Source organism: Dermacentor andersoni, chromosome 1 (genome assembly GCF_023375885.2).
Source record: "Dermacentor andersoni chromosome 1, qqDerAnde1_hic_scaffold, whole genome shotgun sequence".
Taxonomy (NCBI): domain Eukaryota; kingdom Metazoa; phylum Arthropoda; class Arachnida; order Ixodida; family Ixodidae; genus Dermacentor; species Dermacentor andersoni.
The window spans coordinates 61,763,654-61,787,808 of NC_092814.1; the positions used below are offsets into that span (position 1 = coordinate 61,763,654).

The window sequence follows — 24,155 nt, forward strand, 5'->3', positions numbered from 1 at the left end:
CTAGAGTCCACACCCTTATTAAGGGAGAGAGAGAGAGAAATAAACTTTATTGCTAGACCAGGCTTCTTGAGCCCAAAGGTGGGTGGCCTCCTCAGTCCAGGTAGCCATGGCTCGCTGCCGCTGCCCGAGCCCTGTTCACCAACCGCAGCTGGCTGTCACGGTCTTGCGTCACCAGCAGAGCCTCCCACTGGTCTTCCTGTTCTTCTTCTGAATCCGCTTCTTTTTGCATGTTATCGCCTGGTGGTGAGGATGACAGTGGTATCTCGCGGTTATTCCTGCACTCCAGCACCATATGGCGCAAGGTGTTGGGCGTGTCCGGCGGGCAGAACTTGCAGTCTCGCCCGTAGGTGCCCGGATACATGGCGTGCAGCAGTGTTCCGTGTGGGTAGGTTCCAGCCTGGAGTCTTCCCCAGGTTACTGCTTGTTCCCTACTCATTGTCTTATGCGCGGGCGGGTAGCGACGCCTCTGCTTCCTGTAGTGCGCCAGGATATCCGAGTACTTCTTGGATATCCGTTCAGCATCCTCGTCACAGTCGTTGGTCGATGTTCTCTGCGTGTCGGAGATGGCTCGGCGTGCATGATCTCGAGCCGCGGCGTGCGCCGCCTGGTTGCCTGCGAGAGATTCGTGTCCCGGCGTCCAGAGGATTTGTGCTGTTTCTATCTCGGTGTTGGTCAAGACCTGAAGGGCTGCCTTTCCGATCCTTCCGTTCACATACCTTCTGCATGCTTCTTGCGAGTCCGTCACCACGGTAACCAGGGTCTTCTTGCACGTTGTGATGGCCAGGGCTATGCCCAGCTCTTCTGCTGTGCTCGCGTCCTTGGCACGTATGGATGTGGCTGTAAGTTCTTCGCCCTTCTCGTCGACCACGCTGATTGCAAATCGGTTGTTTGTTCTGTACGCAGCTGCGTCCGTGTATCTCACATTTTCTTTGCTCTTGGTGTATTTCACTATGTGCTTGAGCGCCTGTATTCTCGCCTGTCTCCTTTCCTTGTACTCGGGATGCATGTTTCTGGGAATGGTACTTATGTGTAGCTTGTCTCTGATCTCGTGTGGGATACGCTGAGGTAGGTGCCTCTAATCTTCGACTTGGTAGCCCAGATCTTGGAGCAGGGCTCTTCCCGTTTTTATTAGCTCTAGTCTCTCCAGTTGGTTGACGTTGTGCGCTTCTACGAGCTCTTTCCACGTGTTGTGAACTCCCATATTGAGTAATTTCACTGTGGACGTGGAGGGGGACAGGCCCAACGCAATTTTGTAGGAGGAGGAATAAACTTTTATTTTCGAAACAGTATCCCGTGGTAAGCCCCGGTTCTACTCTCGGTGGGAGGTCTCCTCATTCCAGGAACCCCCTGCCCTTCGCTGCCTCCTTGGTCCTGGCGACGAGGCGTCGTTGTTGTTCCAGGTCCTCGGAGACGAGCTTGGTCTTCCACGTTTCTATGAGGTTTTCGCTTTCTTGTCTGGCGTTACAACAGTCTCTCGGTGAAGGCAATGCGTCTTTGTCTAGATGCCATGGACATTCGAGGATCAGGTGCCCTAAGGTGTCCGGTACGCCGCACATTAGGAAGTGGTATCCTTGTAGCGTTGGGTATAGTCTATGCATAAGGATTCCGTGGATGTAAGTATTACTTTGCAGTCTTCTGAGTGTAGTGCTTTCTTCTTTGTTGAGCTTTGGGTGAAGTGGTGGGTACACCCTGCGTTTCAGCCTGTGATGTTGAAGGATCCCTGAGTAGGTGATGGGTACGGTCTCTGCCTCCGCTGACGCAGACCGGGCGTCTCGAGAGCAGGAAGGCTTGGCCCGGCAGGTGTGGCCTCGGGCCGCGGCGTGTGCCGCTTCGTTCCCCTCCAGCCCCTCGTGCCCAGGAACCCATGTCACGCAGGTGTAGGGGATCGGAGTGCTGCGGTGCTTCAATATCTTCAGTGCTTCTATCGACACACGACCCTTAGCGTAGTTCCTGACAGCTGCTTCAGAATCGGAGAAGATGACAACTGCGTCCATGCAGGTGGCAGTTGCTAGGGCGATCGCCGTCTCTTCTGCAGTCTCGGGGTTTTGTGCACGTACTGTGGCAGACGCTAGCTCTCTGCCCTGAGAATCTACGACGCTCAGGGCGTAAGCGTTTCTTTGCGGGTATTTGGCTGCGTCGGTGTATCTGGCGTCCGGATCTTGCCTGTGTCTTCACCGTAGAGCATCCACTCGGGCTTGTCTTCTTTCCTTGTGGTACGTGGGGTGCATGTTGCGTGGAATTGGGGCTATGCACAGGGATTCGCGGAGGTTTGAAGGAATTCTTTCTTTTCGGTGCGTGGTGGCTATAAATGTTTCACCGTAGCTCAGCCGTTGCAGCACTGATCTTCCGGCGGGCGTGAGCTTCTGTCGTTCTAATCGACTGGCTTTATGAGCTTCAGCTAGTTCTTGCTAGGTGTTGTGTACGCCCATCTTGAGAAGTCTCGTAGTCGAAGCCGTAGATGGTAGGCCCAGGGCGATTTTGATGGCTTTGGGTATTTGAATGTTAATTTTATCTACCTCTGCATTCTTCAGCGCGAGGTAGAGCGTGACGTATGTTATTCGACTGGTGAGGAGTGCTTGCATCACGCGTAGCGTGTCTTGTTCTTTAAGTTCGCTTCTATTACTTGCACCTCTCCTGACGAGATGCGTGAGCTGTGATAGCGTTCGCTGTAGTTTCGGGAGGGTGGCCGCCCCAGACCCGTCTTTGTGTACGTGTAGCCCCAGAACTCGCAGGGTTTGCACTTTTGGAATGGGCGTTCCACTGAGGGTGACGTTGGGATCGGCTTCATCGTAGACAGGTGGTCTGCCTCTCGTTCTTGACTTGAGGACGAGGTGTTCCGACTTCTTAGGAGCACAGCGGAGGCCGCATTTGTGCAAGTTTGGGTGGCCTGAAAACTATATTTACAGCCACGCAATTATGAATTGGTACATTTTACCTTGTCCTTCTGCCTGCAACAAACTTCATCAAAATCAGTTTAGTTGATGCCGAGCAGAACGAGTTTCGCCGTTCTCGCTTATTTAGACGGGAACTGTGACCCACCTACGCGAGCGCGTTAGTCTGTGGCAGACCTCAAAAGCAAATAAGGCTTCGATTGATAATAACGTGAAATAACGTGGAATAACGTGAAAGAGAAAAAGAAACTATGCCGTGCAGATAGCAAGGTTGTATTGTTTCAATGTTTTTTTTTAATTGTTGTCATAAAATCCATTCGGCGGGCATCTGAAATTGTGGGGTGCTGTAAAAACTTATTTAGCCCAAGTCTACTAATTAGCCCTTTACTTACTTCAGGACATATGCTACAATCTCGGTGAAGAAGCCAGTCGACTTCTCAATACATGTCCCGCGATACGTGTTCCGATACCATACCACTATACTTTTCATGTATCCGGCCGCAAACTTGCGGCGAAATGATTTGGCGTTTTGCTTATTATATGCCCAGAGAACCACCTTCTTACGTACAGTGGGACAAATGCATAGGGAGCATCAACGTATCTCATGGTAAACTTTATCGGTAGATGGCCGCCAGGTACTCCCTGTCGGTCCCTGCATGGGAGACGCTCACTGCGTGCTGACGTGCGTCCTGCAGGAGTTTCATTAAAGTTTTTCCAATCCAATCCAATCTGGAAGCTTGCGCTAGTCTCTGAAACATTACTAAGTAAACTTGGGCTGTATTCCAGAAAGCGTTTCGTTTATACATATTATTTGCCATTGTCTGGTCGCCTTGGCTATTTGTATGTCCATCATCGGGATCGGCTGAAATGTGCTCTTATGAACAATTCTAGTGTAAGAGCTTTTTGTGAATACTGGCCCTTGTCTTTAACAATGACTTGCTTCAGTCCCGAAGTTGCAACAGAACGAGAAGAAAGGGGGTTAACCGAGGGGCTCGATTTTTACTAATCATAACATAAGAGGTCAACAAAGACACCAAGGACAACACACGGGAAATTACTCGTACTTACTAATTGAAATAAAGAAATTATAAATTAATGGAAATGAAAGTGGACGGAGACGTGGGATCGTTCCCCAGCTGCGGCGAGTTGTTTTTTTCATCTACTTTCATTTCCACTAATTTATAATTTCTTTATTTCAATTAGTAAGTACAAGTAATTTCCCCTGTGCTGTCCTTGGTGTCTTTGTTTGTTGGCCCCTTATGAAGTTGCAACAAGTCTCTTCAGGTATAAGTGATGAAACAGCTAATTAGTTAACTTCACTCTATTAGAAGGTAAATCAGCGAATATCGCGGAATTACTGTCGTCCTCCGGCACGAATAATGCTTCACCCCAAAAATAACCTCTTTTCCTCCATTGCACTGTTTTGCGTAGTCCTTGCTGAAACACCTGCATATACTGTTACACTGTAATTATGTAAGTACTTTAGTGTTCGTATCTTGACCTTTCAACTTTGCCACCCTTTGTTGTGTCTGCACTTCGACCGCGAGACAACGGTCCAGAGTCCTTATTTCCCCCAAAAGTGTTTACTCTAGAACTGTTCTCAAGAGCAGCTGTCATTCTGCCGTTATGTTTGACATATATTATCGAAGGCGCTCAGACAATAGGAAGCTGCACTTACGAATGAAAAGCTTTGCGATTTCAGCTCGGGTTCACCGCAACACGACACAGTTACGTACGCTTGCCGCGGCGTTCTCCTTGTTTTCAACAATTCGTCCTCGTACTCCTCCTATACTTTTTGCGTCGGCACTGCTTAGTTGTATAACTACAGGCAAAGATAGAAAGCTTTGCATTCAGCAAAGCTGTTCAAGCTGCACCTACACTACCAGTTCGGAGTAGCATCTCCTCGTGACATCGCGCGGGGTGCATAAAGTAATAAAGGAGAAAGAATAAGGGAGCGGGTATCAGACCTTCGAGTCAACAAAACACTTTCGTTTAGCTTTTCTACACTCTCTCCATTCGCGTTATGTACTCGACCCATGGTCTAACGCTGCCAGTGCATATCTCGCAACGAATACACTTTGACCTCCCTTGGAGACACTGCATGGTCTCTAAGAGATACCTAAGTTTGTTGAGTGCCATGGTGTGTTTTGTATGTGTTGTGTATCAGTGACGTTATCATATCGTTTCTCATCAGACCGATCTGGACTAGTATGCTAGGCATGCCGCCAGTCAAGCCTCTCCAGTATTCACTAAAGAGGCCCCTCTCTCTTTCTTCTCCTCATTATTGGACACATTATTCGCAAACACTGTCGGCCAACCGCAAAGAGCACTTACGAACGACAACCATTCTGAATGCGATCCCGGCCACGGCGGCCGCATTTCGATGGGGGCGAAATGCGAAAACACCCGTTCACTTAGATTTAGATGCACGTTAAAGAACCCCAGGTGGTCGAAATTTCCGGAGTCCTCCACTACGGCGTGCCTCATAATCAGAAAGTGGTTTTGGCACGTAAAACCCCATAATTTAATTTTTAATTAAATTCTGAATGCGGGCCCTGGTGGTTGATTCTAGCTGCAGCCACGCTTCACGCCATTGTATATTTTACTGCCCTGGCTTCTACTCGAGAATGTCGTGCAACGACCAAGCAAATGATTGTGCTAAGTTCTCTCTCTCCCTCTTTCACTCCCCATTCCCCTCCCCACGTGTAGGGTAGCAAACTGGACTCAGTCTAGTTAACCTCCCTGCCTTTCTGTCTTCCCTTCTCTCTCTCTCTCTCTGTGCGCTGCGGATCGTCTGCGCACTGTCCTTCATCTGTCGGGGTTGAAACGATGGTCCTTCTGTTTGCTCACAGGCAGAAAATACGCGTAACCTTTGAGGCAAGCTGGTGGCCGTTCTGAATTTGCCTGGCTAACATTTATTGACCAGGCCGCCAGCCCAGGGGCAGAAAACAACCATAATAGACATGCTCGCCTTCTCGCGAGCCTCAAACCAGAATCACGCGGCCAACGTCCTTCGGTTAAAGCGAGCTGCACGTTTTCTTCTCTCTTTTACAGTGGCCACCTAAAAGAGCTCCTTGCATCATGCAGCGCGCAAAAGAGGCTACCCACTTGGCCGTCGGCCCGCCACAATGATTGCCGGTTCTTGAACCATTCCTTCTCGAGACATTCGAGCCATCAGGCGCGGACTGTAGTCGCATGCGTCTGACGTTCGCGCCGTGAGTTGCGCACGGAGCCTCGTGATGGGGCCGGGCACCAAAGGTCGGGACGAGTACTGTCCGCCAAAGTGTCATACAGATTCGCGGTAACGGGAGTCGCTTCTATTCCGAGTATTGCGGCGTGCGAACTATTGGACGCTCAGCGTTATTCATGCAACTTTCCTTCCAATACCTGCGTTTGCGTCGTTCAGAACAGAGGGCAGATTATTGAACTCTTTGGGCAATCCACTTGATGAGTTAACGTTTTGCGCACTTCCACCCCTTCGTTAATGCGTTTCAGCTGTTTGTCATCCGAGATTAGGTTTTCGTAGTTTGGGAATTCGATTCATTGGTAGATGTGAATCATTAAAACAGGAGCAGTGATACTCGGATTCGTTTCGCAACACTAGCGGCTGTGTGGCCAGTTGGAGTTGCATGATTCTGGGTCCCTATTCACAAAGAGCTCTTATGCTACAGAATAGTTCGCAAGAGCGAATTCCAGCCATTCTTGATGCTGGACATATTATCAGCGAAGTGGACTGGCCTACGACAAATAGCACTTAAGAACAAAAAGTTTTGCGAATTCAGTCCCCGTTTCTTCTGTATAGTTACGATGCGCTTATTTACCCAATAACAAAGCTCGGTTGTTGATCGCAATGCGTATCTTTATTTCATTGAGCACGTCGTCCGATACGGCTAGTTGCTTCATTATCGCAGTTTCGTCAACGCTAAAATCCTGAGGTCAACCAAAGTTGCGTTAACAGGTTATGTCAGCTGTACACGGGGAGGTTAAAAAACAAAAGAAAAGGAAGAAAAGAATAAAGAAAACACCCGGAACAATTCTCTATGACCTTGACTTACCCGAGTAATCATGTCTTTTGAGCGACGGAGATGCATGCTGACCTTCATCTTCTCCTGCTCCTTTGTCGACTTCGTTGTGTATGTTATGATAAGCGTGCAGTTAAACCTGGTTAAACCTTAGATATTCGATAGAAAATAGACCGAAGGAAGAGAACTGAAAGCTAGCTACGTGAACGTATGGAAGATGCCTTCTCCGGTATTGCAATACACGATCATGTATTATCAGCATAAATTACAATGCGCGCAAGTAAAAAAAAAACGACTACGATAAGTTCGTTTGTTTCCAGGCTCACCTGGACCTGTAGAGGTAGTATAACGCACGCTCCAGAATGTACTTTCTTGGCTACACCGTGCTTAGAAACGGGCTACAGAGTGGTTGCACGTCGCACTCACTTGTACGTATATTAACTGTCATGATATTTTCTTTTCGTTAAATGAACCACGGTGCTGCGGCTCTTGGCGTAGGGTATAGCAAAATGCCTATTCTTGGTTTAAGTCGTGTGAATCCAGTACCTATGTGCTCCAATAGTTTTGTAATTTGCGGCATTACTGATAAAGAAATTCTGATTAATTGCACTCTTTACTCGCACTGCAAATGGTACCTGAATAATGAACGTATATTGCATGCAACGCTACAACCTATGATTCAAACGAACTTGATTGAACGTCTGTAAAAAGAGAAGTCCCAGGAAAGTGCCGACACCTTCCAAGTTTTTTGTTTATTTTTTTGCGTTTTAAATATTATATAAAATGTTTTGTTAATTTTAAACTCATCTTAATGTAATAATTTAGGGTGTCATTTATACTCCAAGAGGCATTGCAGTGTTAACATGTTTTAGAACATAAAATGCTCGATGGACTGTTTCCTGGGCTGATATAGCCATTCTATACTTACATCTGCTGACTGAAAGTGTGATCACCAATTCCGAGTGGTCGGGCGAGAATTCTCGGCTAACGCCCTTTTCACCATGCGTGCTAAATAACGCAAGGAAGCATATCCGTTCAGTTCACAGTGCAACAGTTACTGTGGTCTCATGTTTCATGATATGACGTTAACATGGCTGCTCTTACCGCCGCGAGGGCTACATTATTCTGCCGCGTACGGGTACATGACAGAGTATCTCGGTCACGAAGGCAGCATTCACGTGGCATCGAATTGCAATTCTGCAAGCACATTCAGGTGCAGGTAAAGAAAACGCATGTGATGGGCAACAATCTTGTCCTCGCAGCTCGAGAAAGCTTGCTCGACGATTAGATCTTGCGACGTTGACCAGGAATCTTTCCCACACGTGCCACAACCTAGTGCACCGTTCCGTCGCTACACTCAAGTCGCCCCTAGTATCAAGTTATTTCGTCCTCTGTGACATCAGGGTCAGTGAACTCTGGGTCCCAGCAACTTACGGAGGCCTTTCCGCTCAGTTTATTACAAGGTGATAACCGTCAGAATGCCTCCTGCAAAGACTGACAGATGTTCGAAAACTCGACGGATGCGTATTGCCAACATTTATAGATTTAACGTCGGTAACGACAAAGCACTGGCAATAATACCGCAAATTTCAAAGGTTAGAACTACTTACCATTATTTGAATGAATTGCATTTTGTGGGATACTACGAGCACCCTATTATCCGACAGCACCCTTGCTGCAAACACTCAGGTACCCTTTCTGAGGGAGGCTCGACACGTGGGTTCCTACCTTTCTTAGTTGAACTGGCAGTTGCGAACAGGAAGTTTTTAATCACACAGATGGTGATAAGCGTTGCGCTCACCATGCTTGGTCTTCTGTTACCTTTCACCTATCAACTTCGCAGATTGCGCGTATAGCTAAATAGCTTATGCAACTGCGTATCATAACCACTAAAGTGTGAAAGCCCCAAGTCGACAGTAGTATTAGTTAAGTAAATCAGTGTTGCAAGATGCAACGGCCACAAGGAATATTCTAACTCAGGCCACTGTTTGACTAATAACAAGGCAGAGAATGCAGCTAACATGTGGGACTCAACGTACTTTTTCATGCGTACATATGTGGGCCACTTAATTTTCTTGCAGTCATTAAATTCCTAGCACTCACGCAGCTATCTGTGCCCAAGCTCTCCAAGGAATACACAACTACAATGTACTGGAGCGAAAACTTTTGAGAGCAACATCCCACATGGTGTAGCAGTCGCTGTGCTTATTAGCCAACAGGGAAGATAACGTGGAACAGCCGACGCACGTCACGGTGACGGGCGTCAGCTCTTCAGCAACCAAATACAAAAGCAACAATCTTAGTTGGAGCAGCAGGGGTTACGGTGGGCGGAGGTCAGGGGCCCACTGTTACCCAGAGCTTTACTACGCATTTTCACTAGGCTCCAAAACTGACGAATAAGAGACACTACAACAGCGTCAGGCTGTACCGTTCCTTTTTTTTATTCTTGAAGAAATGGCTTGAAAGGAGCCTTTGTACAGAATGATGAAACGGGAGAGTACCGACAACACTCTAAAAGACAGCATCACCGGACATGCACACACACATGCACGCGCACATACATACGTTCGATAATTTACAACACCTTGCTAAAGACGAGCTCCATAAATAATGAAAGCACACCAAGACAGACACACAACAGGGAACAAATGATTGCACATAATACTGGCTCCCGCAACAGCAGCAGCGCCATCGTGGATGATGTCCACCATAACTTATATTACCCTTCTGTACAGTCCTCGCGTGATAAGTTATGCGTCCGTGCGCCCTATGTACACTGGTGGGGGGATGGGGCCTACGTCTCTGTCTTGAGCGGCGGCGTGGGGGGCTTCTTGGATAGGTTGAGCGGCTGCGGCCCGTCCTGGGTCGGGACTAGCGGCGGGCTGGGCTGCGGGCTGTAGGGGCAACGTGGTGGCGAGCCCCAGCCCTGGAAGAAGCCCTGCGGACCCTCGTTGCGCATAATGATGTTATGAATGAGGTCGGTGCGCTTTAGCTGCTGCTCGTTGAGGAAGCGCGGGGCTTGCTGCAGCCGGCCCACGAGCGTGCTGTGACTCGAGGCCAGGTCTGCCGAGCTCGAAGCGGCCTCCTTGCGCACAGCACGGAGCTTCTTGTGGTGCCGGTACGCCTCCTCCATGAGCTGGTGCGGGCTGACGAGCGGCGGCGCCTGCAACGCACGCTTCAGCACCGGCATGTCCTCGTCGGCACGGTCCGGCTCGTCGGCCGCCTTGTCGTCCAGCGAACGCGGGCTCGAGCACACAGACGCGCTGGGCGTGCAGCAGCCGGGCTCCTTGCCGCTGTCGATGCCAGAGTCCGTGGGCGAGTCGAGCCGGCGCACCTTGGCGAACGGCTTGGCTGGGCTGTCCGGCGAGTAGTCGGTGCTGCTTGAGAACGAGCCCGAGCGCACGGGACTCTTGGCACCATCTAGCGAGTTGGTCGACGAGGCCACTGAGTGTGGGCTGGCCGGGCTCCAGTCTTCGGACGTGCCCCACTGCTCCAGGTACGGGGGCGTCGCCGGCTCCATCTTGTAGGCCAGCAGTTTCTCCGAATGCAGCGTGTTGAGCGTGCGCAGGTCGGGCACCTTCTTGAGCAGTTCGGCGCAAAGCTGCGGTCGGTCGGGGTGGCCCGCGGCAACGGCCTTTTGCAGCACCTCGCTCAGGCGCCGCTGCATTTTCTGCACCAGGTCAACGTTTCGGAGTCCGGGCCGGTCTGTACAATGACAAGAGGGGACACCGTCATTTGAGGTCGCCCATAACAGCGCGCTGACACAGTCGGGCTCTGAGCGTGCGACAGTACTCACCGGGTGCAATGACCACGACGGAGCAGAAAAGCCCCAGCTCGGCGTCCGACAGGCCCAGGGAGTTGAGCCGGTCGGCGAAGTCGAACATGGAGTCAAGCAGGAACCGGGCGTTGCTGGCCGAATGCAGCGACTCGCGAAGGAGCACCTGGCCGTTGAGACACACCATGGAGCTGCTACGGTTGTCAAACATGCAGGCCAACCGCACCAGGAGTACTTCGAACACGCCAGCCTTGAGCAGCGTCACTTGGTCATCTTGTGCCAGGAGACTGAAGCCAGGAATACGCTTCGCGAACTCCACCACACCGCGGATTGCAGGGGAGAAGCGTTCGGAGAAGTCCTCCATTAGCCGCGGGGCTCCATTGCCTTCGGCTGGTTGCGTAGTAGGGTTCAGCGGACATGCCTGCAGGAGAACGGCGAACAGAAATTTAATCTCCGATGCCAGTGTTACTGTCGAGTTGTGCATACACCCAAGATTATAATATCTACAGGTGGCTCGCCCTTGATGAGAGTGCGTGTCACCTGTCGCCATTGCGATTCACTTGATCCATCACAACAACCAACGCGGAGATGTCAGGCACAAGCTTTCGGGCCTAAACTCCAATCGAGGCGTACCATGAACTTGCAGCATGCCCACACTGACCAGACCTCTGTGTGAGCTAGCTAGCGCGTTCGTGGTACACTCACGAATGACCAGAAACAGCAAATGTACTTACCAGCTGTGGAGGGCACAAGGTGTAGACGGGGTGGGATCGGGCGCGCTCCAGAAGGGGTGCAACCTTGTCGCTGGTGAAATCGCAGGTCTCCTCGTGTGCACGCACCACAGTTTCAAATAGCCGCATTTCGTCTTCTAACTCCACAGCCAACGCCTTTTCTTGCGAGCTGGCGTTCACCTTCTGCATAGCAGCGAGGATCTTCGCCTTCTCACGCTTCGGCACTCGTCCAAACCTCACGGCTGCGTGCGAAAGGAAAGAAAAAGGACTACAATTAGACACGCGCACTCGCAACTGCATCACATTTTCTTGCGCTAACGAACTCTGCGAACCAGCGAGACAAGATAGGTGCACGTCGGCGCGGCCCGCACGTTAATTACACATTACACAATACGCTCATCACGCTGACGTTCCCCGATCGAATGCAAAACCGAAGCGACCGCGTACCTCGCATGGCCATCCTATCGCAACGCGCGAGAAACGAGCAGCACCGGCACTGTCCCGGCGGCGACTCCGGCGAACGCGCGCGCTCCGACACTTCCGAGGGCACGCGCACGCGGAGCACGCCGAACAGCGTCCGCACTGCTCTCCGGCGGCGAACGCGAGACTCGAACGAGCGCGACACCGCGCGGCGCAGTCTCCCCGCTCCCCTACGCTTTTCCGATCAACAGATGGAACAGTTCCATAGACACACGCTTACGTTTTCCGTCGACATAGTACAGGTAACCCGTGTTCCCCGGCCTAGGATCCGGAGCCATCATCATGGTCGCACCAGGCCCGCGGTCCGAGCTCTTGTGCCTACTGCGTATCGGCGCTACCCATCGATGCTGCCGCCACAAGGAAGAGCGCCAAGCGCCGGTGAAATAACGTCACTCCTTTTCCGCTTTCCCTCTCTAGCTCCTGCCCTTGAACTTGTTTAATAACGCCCGCGCGGCGACCTACTTCTGAGTCGACCTTGACGGTGCGCCATCTACCGCAGGAAACAGTCAGCTTCCGACGTAGCCGACCGCTCCGCCATCTATCGGGGTAGAAGGCAAATACCCTTGTCGATACCCGACGCCCGCGAAGTTTGCGCTATGTCGGTGGTCTGCCAGGTTCTGCCACGGCGGATGAAAACGACTGCTCCCTTACAACACGCTATAGCTGACGCAGTAACAATTGCACCGGTTTTATACGGAGAACATAAGACACGACGCCAACTACAAACACATAGTTTGCCGTTGTCTCGTGTAAACAATCAAAACGGACTTACCATCACGAGACATGCCGACTGCGATGCATTTCTTGAGCCTGCAGTACTGGCACCGGTTCCTGTTGATACGTAGGATTGAGCATTGTTGATTTTTGGTGCAGGGTCGGTACTGAATTTTCTGCTGGATGCTCCTCCGGAAAAAGCCCTGCAAATAAGAACAAAGAACGCTCTTTTGTTTAGCTTTCGGAAGGGTGCGAAAGCTGAACTAGAAGCTTGCAAACGGCATACCCCCGAAACAAATTATAGTTTACGGAGAGCAGTGTACTAAGTGGCATTGGAGCCGTGACAAGAGCACTACGAAAGCGACACAAAAGGTCCGGCGTAGCGGTGCTCGCAGAGGCCAAGTGCGGCACCGCTTTCCGGGGCATGTGGCAAGCACCAAAACAAGGGCCGTGCACAGGAAGTGACCGGACGAGCAAAGCTTTCCGCGTCCCAATAGCTCAGTTTTGTTTTTCCGACGCTCCTAGGAGAGGAGGGTTGTTTTGACCGTGACCCCGGCGCCGAAAAAAAATGGCGCGGTTCGCTGACCTGAAGGGCGTTCAACCCGGCCTGACGAAGAGAGGGCCAATAACTTTCTATCTCCGCTGACGGCAGCCAATAGGAGCGCGCGGCGGCCAGCCAATGGCCGCACTGGAATATGTGATTTTGGGTCTCGCGAGAGCATTCACCTCCTAGAGTTGAATGAACGCGTCAAGGACACACCTGCTCGTCGCTATGGGAACAGCCAGGGTGACGGGCCGCTCTTTTGGGGAACTGGAGCAGAGGACAAATTCTGGGGGAGCGCGAAACTAGTTCACAAAAGGGACACAGAAGGCTTCGAGGCGAACAAAGCTGTTTCGAGCGCTTTGTTCGCTTCCTCGCCCATGGGTGCGCCCGGATGAGAGGAACCTTTTATGAAACTTATGGGTCAGGCCGGGTAGTGCACGGAAAGTGAAATACTGGGATGACGTCACTTGCACACAAGCTTGTTCCAGTAGGAGGTACATGCGAGTGTTTAGTGAACAAAACGTCATCTCACAAAAATCTCTTTAAATTTGTGTTCAATGCTGTCACGAAGATGCCTGACAGTATTGAACACAACAAACATTGGCAAGCTTTTATCTGTTTTCACATAAACATTTCGCAATACGACACTTAACACATGGGCTAGTGCGAGCAAGTGTGCGAAGCAGTTGTTTGCACATATACTTTTGTACATTCAGCTGTGGTCATTGCAGCGGCACAAACAACTGCTTTGCTGTAAGACATTTCTATGGCTGGCGTCTTTCTGCAAGTATTTGAAAAAGGCGCCTTCCGTTGCAAGATTCTCAAAAAGGTGGCTACATTTGCGAGAAAACGCTCACCTTGCATCCTTCGCAGGAGTGAACGCCATAGTGGAAGCCACTGGCCTTGTCCCCACATACTCGGCACAACACGGTGGTCCCGTCGAATTCTGAACAAGGAAGAAAGAAAAAAAGACGGGCAGGGGTTCAGAGCGGGGCTTTCTCAGCGATGTTTTGTGGACGCTCCCCAGCCGCCTGCTCCCCATTCCCCACGCCGGCGTTGCTAAGAGCAACCAAGATGGCGCTCACGCGGCGCTAGCTCACTCGGTCAACGAACTCGCGGGGCGCGCGCTTTCTCCCTCTCCCGAGCCTGCACACTGGGTCAGTGAACTCCTCCGATAAACATTTTTTCGTCTCGTCGCCATGGAAACCCGCGGGTATTCGGGTCAACGACTCTCGGGGAACAAAAGTCCCTAGGAGCACGCCGCTCGGAGCCGCGCGACGAAGCCGGGGCTTCGCCGGCGACTTCGGGCGGCACGGAGGCGAGCCGTCGCCGGAGTCCCTCTGCCAGCGGCTGGTCGGACCGCGGCGGCAGCGTACAACTCCGGCGGCTGCTCGGTTCGCGCGACGACGCAGCAAAACCTTACTGTTTGCGGGCAGTACGCAGGGACAGCATCATCACGCGAAGCCACACACAGACGTCGGTGCGTAATCCTGTGCGCCAAAGACGACGACGAGGCCCACGGAACACACACCTATTTTGAGATCAGCGTCCTTTCGCTCGAGCTGCTGCTGCTGGAACGGCAACGTCGCCAGGAGCTGGAGATCCTTCTCGGTGAGAATCATGGCGAGCGAGCGGCGGTCTAGCACATCCGTTCACGAGAGCGCTCCGCCGGAGAACTGCCGCTTCCTTCCGCTCCTCCGAGTGACAGTGAAAGTAGACGGGCGGCAAACCGGTTTCGGCGCGGCCGACGACGCAGCCCGACTTGTCGGCGCGGAGAAAGCAGGCCAAATCGTACAGCTCAAGTTCACCGCTACTAGTTTTGTGCGCGGGGCTCCGCTCCTTCCCTCGCCATGTTGATTGACGTGAGCGCCGGCGAGGGCCAATAGGAGCGCGCGGCGCCGGAAGCTGATTGGCCCGGCGGAACTGCGCCCGCCCCCTTAGGAGTTCGATGACCCAGCCACTACGCCAGTGTGTCGCTAACCTCGCGTTTTATGGATCAATATTTGGTGTCAACGCTCCACGTGAAATACTTTTTTCAAGGGTGCAAACTTCCCGCTGCCACAAAAGCGGCTCGGTCACTGACATGGCAGCCATTGCTGTGGACGGACTTGTCTCCGCCCAGGGGCCTGGGCCCTGGGCTCCCTCGGAGTCGCGTGTGTGTGTTTTCTTTTTTTCGTCTGTTTGTTTGCAGGGTTGTTATCCTCTCCACTTTCCCTCCCTCTCCCGCCATCGTTTTCTCCGGTTGACGCGGCGCCTCAGGTCAGGCACCCGGAGCGCCGTGTTTTTCCTCGATGCGTGGCTGCATAGCAGAAAGAAGCGTTGCCTTTCCGAGTTGCCCTTTCTTGGTGCGCGGCGCTGCTGAACTCCGTGTGACGCGCCTTAGGCCTAGGGCGCGTTCCACGTCGCACCTGTTTCTCGCGGCGCTTTCGGCGGCTGCTCGGCGCGTCTCGCGCGACATTTGATTTCTTGTCTTCGGCGCGCGCCGCACTGAACCCTTTATTATTCAGCGCAACAGCGGTCGCTGTTATTACTCGATGCCGTGTTGCATTGAAATGTTTGAATGCTGTTCGGTACACGCTTCCCTTAACATACAAGGAAATGCCGTCGCGATGAGCTTCCAGTTGACGATGAACATAGCTGGTATTTGTTTTGCTTTTGACATCGTACTTGCCACATTTTTTTATGCTCATACAATATTGGCACTGCACTTCAACCACGCTTGCTTCTACTAACAGCGCAAACTATTTACGTGACGTTTTTTTAATATTACTGATATCTAGCAAAAAAGTATTTCAGATTTTAGCACTTAGGGAAGCGTCGATGCCAAGTTATTGAATCTTGCAATATCAGTAAACGCATATCGCCTGGTGTTTTCTTTTTCTCGTTGATGTCTTCAGCCATAAATCTGATTGCGTGCTCATGTGTTCATTCACCGGCGCTTGGCCTAGCTCAACGGGGCGGGGCCCCTTATCGGTTACTAACGCAGCTTCCCGGCTGATAGCGCAGCGGCTTCGCGACGCTTGCCTTTCCTTTCTTGGACGCATATTTTCGCCCTCGCGTCGTTTACCACCCGAGAGCCTTCCGCTATTACATTTTTTTCTGCGGTACCAGAGCGAGCGCAATCTTCGGTAACCAGCAGGAAAAGGCGCGCGTTGCGCAAGCGTGCGCGGCGTGCCCAACAGGCTCAGAGTTACTCGAAAGCGCCGACTTGGAGCCCGTGTCCAGAGGCTGGGGGGTCCGACAAAGGCGCGTTTTTCGAGGAAGGCGGCCGCATTTTTGCGGGTCCTTTTGTATGCCTCCTCCGCACTGGTTTTTGTGGGCGCACCGCCACACCCCTCGGCTTCCCAGAACTCCGGCTATGGCCCAGTTCCCCTCCTTACGGGGCTGACCTGCGAGAGAGCCCGTTCAAGGCCGTAGGTCGATGCACTGCCATCGGCTGACCTTGGACGCCGCTCGCCTGCCTCGCTCGGCTGGAAAGCCTTGAAACTCGGTCAGAGAGCCCCGTGTTGTGTTTTCGTTCGCACGCGTCCCCAGGTGCGAACGGAATGCGGCCCTGGCTTACTGGAAAACCCTGGCGCCTTTCGCCGGACAATCCGCCCGCGCATTTCTGACGCTCTGCCGCCACCAAGGCTCTATACTACAGCGCGCGTCGCGGCACTGATGTGGCCCGATGAATGCCTGCGATTCCTCCAGATCGTAGCCACTAGTGCAATGATATCGTCTTCAGCGAAGTCGACATCGAGCAACACGAACTCTAAACAAATAGTATGACGCGCCCAGCTTTGTTACGTTTCAAGTCGTTGCAAGGGCACTGACGCACTTAAAAAAATAAAGTTGCCGCTCAAGGAATGAGAACGCTCCCGATACAGCAAAACTGTAGTTACATTTCTACGCATGCAGCCACGTTCCTTATGCGTCAATTACCACTGCTAGGAAAAAGGTATATTGTACGAATTCATGCACTCTATAGAGACAAAGAAAGGAATGGGAGAATAAGGCTGTGATTGCCAAGGAAAACCTGAACGATTATTTTTTTTGGCAGTATCACATGTACACCTCAAGCATTTTTATGTATTTCTTAGACACTTGCATAACGATGCAGTCGTTGTCGTCTTGCACAGCTACCGCACGCCATAATTTTGTAGCGATTCATTTCTTGCCTGCGAGTGAAACAGGGGCAGCCAGTGCGTTTCTGATCTCCGTAGCTCGCTCAATCAACGCGCCCTTCCGCTAAGCGCGTTCTCTCTTTGCTTGTGAGGGGTTATCGGGGCCGTTCGCATGACGCCCAACTTTGCCTACGCAGCGCAAATAGCCTTCGTCTTCGCACGGGGCCTAGGGGAACGGACCAACTGGGGCCTATCTGGTGCCGCCTGCGATACGGCCCCTGGTCTGTCCCAAAAAGTGTGGGAGCAAGGGCCACGGCGGCAGTGGCATAAGCGCGTGCCGACGACCTTGCGGAAGCAAGCGCCCCGCGCGGTGACCGAGCAGCTCGGTTCGTCGTCCGGAGGAAAGTGAACCCGTCACTAGGACAACGCTCGCGCTTCCGGCCGTTGACCGGCCCCTCTCTCACCGCCACCCCCCCTGCGGGCGCCTTTTGTCAGGGCCCGAAGATAATCGCAGGTCGAGGAACTCGATCCCGCCGGCCGCACGAAGAGAAAGTGCGAGCGCCGCGCTCTGCGCACCCCTCCTCGCCACGGGGCTCCGACCCGGGTCTCTACTAGCGGCCTGGCGCAAGCGAGACCTGCAATTCGCGCACCTCCGTTACTAAATGGGATGTTTCAGATGCATACCGCTGCAAGAGAAAATAGCAGTTGACGCCATCCGTGTTGTGAACTGGTTACCGCAGCGCGTGGGTACTCGTTGCTACAATTATTTGCAGCTTTAGGGTTCCAGCACCCTTGCGGACGACGTTTTTGGGCTGAGCAAATTCGCAGTTCCTAGGGGACCTACTACATGAGCGTGCCTTTGCTAACTCCTTGCCGTGTCCGCCGACACTCGTCTTCCCATACAATTTCTCACTCCGTCGCAATAATCGCAATTAATGACCGCAAGCGCCCAATAATGCGTCTTAGGTGCGGCGAAATAAGCGCTAGAACAGCTGGCCGAGCAAAAAAAAAAAGTGGGGAGAGTGGGGGGGGGGGGGGGTGAACAAGCAAGCGCATATCACATCGTCGCTTGCTTTCAAGTCATTGAAAGCATGCACACAGAGCAAAATGTGTTCGATACCACAGCTGCGATCACTATCTGAAGCCGTGAGCTTTCCTGACGCCCCCCTCCCCATGACCGCGAATTTTTCGTGGATGCAAGATTAACGCTCGGCAAAATGGGGAGTCAAGCAGAATATAGGGACAGGAAGTAAGAGGACAAGGACGCGCGGTTCTCGCCCCGCTGTGCGCGGACAGGCTTGGCGGCGCATACTGCATTGTCTGCGAGTGCGCAAAGTGGGTGCGCCCCACTCCTCCCGTCCCTTCTTTGCAGGGTGCGAGCGCCTTCCTGGGCGCCTTGGTCGACAACTTCCTCTGACACACGGTCCGAGCGCCGCGGCGCTCGGACTTCCTCCGGTGTTGCCCACGCCGACATCTCTGCATACCCAAGCTGCACATGCTTCAGCTGTTTCCAGAGCGTTGCACTGGCTGGAAACGGCAATGAGCACATGCCCGTGTCGGGAAGCTGCAGCACCTTCCTCCAGATCGTCAGTCCTTGTTTGATTGTTCTAAATCGCTCCCACCCCCGCTTTCTCTCTCTCTCTCCCCGCGACGTTGGCCGCAGCGCTATTCTCTCTCCGGGGTTGCTGCCGTTGTTTGGATGCGTCGAGTGGTTCACTGACCTCAACGCGCCCGTCGTCGTCGTGCTATCGGCACTCGAGAAAGATAGGCGCCTGCCCTCCTTATTTAGACCTGAGACCGACAGGCTGCTACGGAGTTACCGACTTTCACTGAAAGGGGTTCCTTTATGGGCACGGCATTGTAAAAATTAGGAGGAAGAATTGGTAAACGAAAACTTGACAGCGGCCGGCGCAGGCGAGAGCCATACGAGGTGCAAATACCCGATCCCCACGTGTTCCATGGTATTGTAATGTAACCGCTGACCGGAGAGAAAGGACAAGTTAGAAACTACGAAGTATTTTTCTTTTTATTTTATTCAGCTATCTCTGGTCTGGCTTGGTCGCGACCACCGACGGCTTTCATTTTTACGGTCCAGACATCGTGGCTTTTTAAACATCGTGGTTCGATGTGCATTCCTAACAGTCCACTAGATTTCTCGTTCGGAGTTGCCAAGCAAGGTGATGCTCTCGACGTTATCAGTTACAGCACAACTGGGTTCTAAACTGAAAACCAACAAGTTAATTGCTGGAAAGCAAGTACGTTCACTAAAATTATATAGCGTGCTTGGAACCGAAGCATCCGCTACTATAGCATCTCGGAAATATTCGTTCTTATATCGCATAAGCACACATCGGTATATTGTGCGCAGAAAGTGATCGCCGCATAGCGTTTCTGAGGCAGAAGAGTTGTATTTCAATGAACGCCTAGTCACACCGGCCTTTCTGCGAAACTACAAAGCGGGCGGATGAGCACGGCGAACTGCGCATTGTTCCACCGTTCAATCACGACGTAAAAGCTATCTCGAACGAACTTGCCATGGAGAATTCAACAGCTTTCGAAGTGTCGAAAAGGTCAATTCTCATGTGAGCGCCACGTTTCACTAAGTTGTGCTTGTGCAAAATCGTTCTTTATACAGGCGGCGACCAATTCTGAGACAGAACGAGATTATAGCGAAGCCTCCGTTCAATAAGAAAAGCAGTTATTACGAACGAAAAGCTTTTCGACACGGAAATGAACATGTTGAACGAGCAGATTGTGAAATGACTCTAGAAGTGCGCCCACGCAGGGAAGAACACGCCGTGACCCTCCACCTCCCCCCCTCTCTTTATACACGCAAAAGAAGAAGAAAAAAGGATACTATTTTTTTACCAATCTGACTTTCACTTAACACCTCTGCAGAAGACAGCTAATCCCCCTCTTAGCCGTTACGAGTCGACGTTGATAGTAGGTAACCGTACCGCTTCCGAGCACAAAGACATCGTGGGGGCCTTCTCTTGCATACAGCAGTCATTTGTTACGTCAGAAAGAGAACGAAGCAAACGTTATAGCCCCCTGCCTGGTTAAATCCATGAAATTCGCCAATGTCACACCGAAGCGTTCCGGTTGTGTGCACATTTTCTGTTGCCCAGTGGACTTACGCCCATGCCATTCATGAGAGAGAAAAAAAAAAGAAAGAAAGGCTCGGAACAATCGGCACGGTCGACGACTCTGCCGCATCCCTTCGCCCTATCGACCCTATTGACTGAGCAACCAATTGATTAGCCGCGAGCGAGGGGCTAGCGCCGCGTGCCTGTGTTCTCGCCGCTGTCTGCAGTGCTTTTGCCGCGCCTGTTGGGGTCCTTGTTTGTTTTTGAACGAGAATAACGGCCGCTATCGCAGAGATCGGCGACACCTGCTTCACGGGCACTCGAGATGCCGGTTTTGCACGCGGCTGAGAAAACAACGTGCCCAGCTAGGCGCTCTAAAATATTAATAAAAAAAGACGAACTGACAACGATCGCGACTGGCACTTCAAGGGCACTCGATGTGCGCTTTTGTACAAAGGGTGCAATGGCCCCCGCTGACCGGTCACGTCGTCATCCCTGTAACCACTAAACGTTGCTGGGGAAGCCTGTGCTGTCGCCGGTATAGTGAAAGGTGCGCTGCCTCGTGCGTTTCGGATTATTACAACGCGGAGGAGAGCCGTTGCGTAACACGCTCAACTGTGAGCATGATGGAAGTAGCGCGACGAAACTAAACTCAAGAACGAATGGGGACACACACACAGACTGACAAACGAATTTACACTCTCGCCACGGAACTTCGCGCATGGTTATATATCCGGAGTGCCCACTGCACGACAACTGAGGTATCCCTCTGAGAACGACGGAATGCATATATCGACATAACGAAGGAGTTCGCTGTCGATGCATAAGAGAAAAAGAAGTACCCGCTTCCGTTGTAACCACAGCGCTATGCAATGTATACTATTCACCGGGCGCAAATACCGTTCACTGTGCATAGTTAGATGTTCACTGTAATCGTGGCTTGCCTTCCAGCCGCGGCAGTGACGGCACACTAAGCCTTAGTTCTATCGTTTATTGTCTCGCCCGAAGTGGCTAGTCGGAACAGTGAAAGAAAAAGAAAAAAAAAGCTACAGGCAGCAGCAAACGATGCCGCCTGCCAAGATAGGCCCCGGAAGCCCTGACCGGACAGCGCGTCTGGCTACACCGCGCCGTGCAGGAAGAGAGGCGGCCGGGTTGTGGCCGCTTCCGTCCACGGCTGCTGCTCCAATTAAGCGGCCACGGACTGCGGCGAGGACCGAGAGCGCTCGATCGATAAGCGGCGCCGCGCGGGTCGCTGACCGCGGCCGTGAAAGTTGCGCGCGAGCGGAGAAGAGCGCGAGCCCCGGGTTCCGTTGAACCCGGGGCGGCGCGCGGTCCTTAACCTTGCTCTTGGAAGCCCCCCCCCCCCCCCTTCCTCGCGGCGCGGGGGAGGGCAGCGGCGTGTTTTGGCAGCGGGCAATGCTCCCGCACTGGGAGCGCGGTGGGCTCGGCCGGTCGATCGGCCTGTTTGGTCCGCGCGCGGGGGCAACGGTCTCCGGAAGCAGACCGCCGCTGTGAGCGCTTCGCTTCGGGGGCCTCTTCTGGCCTGCTGCTATTGCGCGACAAATGGCCGTCGCTGAATCAGCTCGCGGTGACCCGACTTTCTCCCGGGATCTCCTTAAAGAGCACGCGCACTTGTGTGTCGAAGCTCCGCGACACGACAACAGAGTGTGTCAGCGGCGGCCGCTAGATCAACGTGTCAACATGTGTCACGGCGCGGTGTCGCAAAAGTCCAAAGCGGACGTGTGTCACGCTGCAACAGCTTGGCCGTCCTTGCATCCTTCGAGACACGTACAGCACGAAGTGTCCTGGAAGAGCTCGACGTGCGGCAGCGCAAGCGAGGAACAATTGTCTGCATCTGCGCGCTGCAACCATTGCTTGTTATAATGTCGCACCTTTTCCTCGTACTGTCTTTTCGCGCCTTCGCACAACCAGTGTATCATAAAGTTCCCTTATGATTACTCGCTGTACACTTCGAATGCCCTCGGAACGGTCAGTGTTACGCTAAGGTGGAGCCCGCGTGTTGCGTCACATACGATATATTATTAGAAGTGTCACCGCTCAGCTAGCTATACTACCACATTCTTTCAGTCGAGCATTACTGAAAGCATTACTGTAATAAAGGATTATTCGAGAGAGAGAAATTGGCGTTAGAACAAAGTATTCATGAACAGCAGTTTCACATCTCACTACCCACGTAATCGTCTCAGCGCTTTCGTTCGTCGGTAGGTCGCCGCCAGCGGCTTTACGTTGAAGCCACTCTTATGATAATTGTGTTTAGTGCAAAATATGATAATTTACGTGCTAGCCTTACTAGTAGCTGAGATAAGGTGTTAAACGTTCTTTATCAACCAAAAGCTTTTGCGCGACAAAATGTGGAAATACTATTATGTAGGTGCGAGCAAAAACACCACCACTATCGTATATGTGCTTTTTTATCTTTTGTTTATTTTTTACTTCACAGTTCATTACATTCGCAACTCATTCAGAAGCAGAAAGAAAATGTACACTTTACCATACAGCGTTACCACATCATCACTATTCGTGCCTGCCAGCTCCCACACCCACAAGTGCAGAGACAAGTAGAGTAAAGCTAGCAGCCTTCTACATGGCAGATCTCTGACCAGACATTTGTTGATGTGGAAGAGCGACTGCCAGTTCGGTATTGAGTCTGTGCAACTGCGAAGGCAGTCACACGAAGCATATGAGTCGTGGCTAGAAATATATGCATACACCGCTAAGGGGCACCACTGGCAGTGTAATGTAAAACGCCTAGCGACACATTAAAGCCAGGCCCTGCAGGGTAACAGGATATTCAACTCGGGACTATTGAGAGAAATGGCGCGTTATAATATTGCAGTCCATTATGATCGTTTCACTTCAACATTTCTCGCTCTTCTCATCGTTTGCTAAAGGTTAGCTGTGACGTGTGCATTCCTCGGCGATTACAGGAAACACTTCGGATTGAGAAAAAGAAGAAATAGAATAGTATGACACACACTCTTGAGTAACAGCGCTTCTGACTCGGGAAATAAGTATTTTTTGCCTCTGCTTTGGTAATGTAAGAAAGAAAAAAAAAGGTCAACTAGACGCCTGCGCGACGCCGGTCGCTATCCGCTGAGGCGCTGGTATCCCCTGAAGTCGCACTCACCGCCTGCGTAATGGGAAGCGCCGCAGAAGTGGAGTATGATTCATTTGAAACTAAAGGAGTCTAGTTTACGTAAACAACAGACAGGGATGAAGCGCAGATGTTATGTATCATTCGAGCACGCGGCACAAGTTGCGCGCTGCAGTGAGGATGCTCTCTCTTCTTTCCTTTATATATATATACATATATATATATATATATATATATATATATATATATATATATATATATATATATATATATATATATATATATATATATATATATATATATATATATATATATATATATATATATATATTTCTGCTTTCTCTAAGCCTCGGGCACAGTAGGATGTGGCCATCTGCTATCCGGGCCGAGTGGTTCGCGCCCGGTCTCAGCGTCGGTGACACGTTCCGCTGACCATCTTTCTTTCCGGACGACGCGTCCCTTCTCGGTCGTCGACGGGAGGAAACCGCGTCTCCCGGGCTATCAGCAGCGTGTCTCCACTCACAAGGAAGCAGGAAGAACGGAAGGGCGTCAGGGACTGGCGGGGAAAACGCGCCGGAGACGCGCGCACTTTCGCAGCGTCAGTGGCGGCGGCGTCCGGCGCGCGCGCGTACACACACACGCCCTTAGCGGGTGAGCCGACGCCATGACCTTGCCTGCCCGGTGTCATCGA

General features: G+C 52.0%; 1 protein-coding gene across 4 annotated transcripts in view; it reads right to left on the bottom strand.

The window, feature by feature from the left end:
• Positions 1-9,330: 9,330 nt before the first annotated feature.
• The window catches only part of Eip75B (Ecdysone-induced protein 75B), a 67,196-nt gene continuing 52,371 nt past the window's right edge, over positions 9,331-24,155 (bottom strand). The window contains exons 1-6 of one of the 4 annotated variants that reach the window (XM_050191327.3): positions 14,689-14,952; positions 14,015-14,103; positions 12,672-12,816; positions 11,423-11,661; positions 10,710-11,109; positions 9,331-10,618 (exon numbers count right to left, since the gene is read on the bottom strand). In XM_050191327.3, the coding sequence (XP_050047284.1) occupies positions 9,708-10,618; positions 10,710-11,109; positions 11,423-11,661; positions 12,672-12,816; positions 14,015-14,103; positions 14,689-14,779 (1,875 nt within the window). In that variant the 5' untranslated portion in view covers positions 14,780-14,952 and the 3' untranslated portion in view covers positions 9,331-9,707. Of the gene's footprint in view, positions 10,619-10,709; positions 11,110-11,422; positions 11,662-11,866; positions 12,052-12,119; positions 12,566-12,671; positions 12,817-14,014; positions 14,104-14,688; positions 14,953-24,155 lie in introns of those variants that run through there. The other 3 variants (XM_050191328.3, XM_050191329.3, XM_050191330.2) reach the window with 3 other exon arrangements.